Here is a 1438-nt window from a genome sequence, read left to right as displayed (position 1 = left end):
CGTTGATAGTTATTCCAGGTTCTTGACTGAAGGTTGCGAGACGTAACTCTTTCAACATCACCTTGAGAGGCATGGCGTGCCTCCTTGGGTTTGAGGTTTAACCCAGCGGCCGGTCAGCAATTCATCATAGCCCGCAATATCGTGCTGCTTTGTGCGCAGCTCTGGCTGATCCTTCTTGTGCAGATATTGTGCTTGCAGCATCTTTAGAGTCGGCAACTTATTGGCTTGTGCTTGCTGGAATAAGGTTTGTCCCAATTCCCTCTCGCACTGATGGTCTGCGGCGATCCTCAGCACGGCGACCATCCACTTACAGGCGTCTTTGGCCGGAAGTTTTTGATCAACAATTTGCCACAGTTGCCGGTAGTGATCGTCTGGGAATAACTCATCGCGGAAATTGGAGAATCGAAAGGCCTGGGGCTTAGCGGCCAGCGAGTGAATTACATGGCGATAATCAATGCGTCGGGCTCTTTCCGCTGCCCTCTCGGGATAGACCCGGACTAATTCAATCACCTGGCTTTGCCCGACAAACCCGATCAGTTTGTCATGGTAGAGGTGAATGCGTAACGTTTCACCAATGAGTCGTGACGGCACGGTGTAGAGGCAACGTTTGACATCAATCGTGCTGCTGGTGGTCACTTTGGCCGAAATTTCCGAGTAATCCATGAAGCGATACTTCGGCAGCGGCTGTAAATGTTTTTGCTCGTCCTTAAAGCGCGTCACACTGTAACGATTGAGACGCTCAATGCAGCGATCAATCAGGGCTTGATATTCCGTAATGCTGGCAAAGTCAGCACTGCCCCGCAGCTTGATGGCCTGATCCAGACGGTGCTTCAACGACCCATGTGCGGTCTCAACCGCCCCATTCTCGTGACCGAGTCCGGGATTGTTCGTTGTCCCGATCATGCCATAATGCAGGCAAAGACCATCGTACGATTGCGTGAGTTGTTTCTTTTGACTCTGATTGACATAGGCGGCGCTTAAGCTGTCGGTGCGATGTTCTGCCGGAGTTCCACCACATTTATGCAGGGCATACTGTAACCCCTCTGCCAGTGCTGAATAGCTTTCACCGCCCCGCACAACATGGCCGTAGCGCCAGCCACTGTAGGCCAGACGATATTGGTAGATGAGATGTGGAAATGGCTGTCCCGCTATGGTTACAGTGGCTCTTGGATGGGTGAAATCGGATAGTCCCTGCCGTCCTGGGGGTAAGGACTGCCGAAATATAACCGGGTTGTCAGGCCCCTGCGTGGCCCGCCAATGCTTGACGCGGCGTTGCAGTGTCCGCAACAGTTCATAGGGATAAACATCGGGATGCTGTTCATCCAAATAGTCCCATAGGGTTAGCCCTGTCAATTTGGGTTCTTTTTCAAGTAATGGAACTAACTCTGAGGCCCAGACCGCAGCAAACGGGTCACCGCGCGTCTTCCAATGGCGCTGC

At 52.6% G+C, this 1438-nt stretch overlaps 1 protein-coding gene across 1 annotated transcript in view; it reads right to left on the bottom strand.

Moving 5' to 3' along the window:
* Positions 1-1199, bottom strand: part of LOC106820216 (uncharacterized protein y4jA/y4nE/y4sE-like) — a gene marked incomplete at its 5' end in the record, with an annotated part of 2605 nt that extends 1406 nt beyond the window's left edge. Inside the window, one exon of the mRNA XM_014824754.1 lies at positions 62-1199. Within this exon, the coding sequence (XP_014680240.1) occupies positions 62-1199 (1138 nt within the window). The remainder of the gene's footprint in view (positions 1-61) is intronic.
* Positions 1200-1438: the final 239 nt, after the last annotated feature.

Source organism: Priapulus caudatus, unplaced genomic scaffold, assembly GCF_000485595.1.
Source record: "Priapulus caudatus unplaced genomic scaffold, Priapulus_caudatus-5.0.1 Scaffold8536, whole genome shotgun sequence".
Classification (NCBI taxonomy): domain Eukaryota; kingdom Metazoa; phylum Priapulida; class Priapulimorpha; order Priapulimorphida; family Priapulidae; genus Priapulus; species Priapulus caudatus.
Note: the sequence above shows the minus strand (reverse complement) of the source record. Positions and strands in the feature narration are given on the sequence as shown.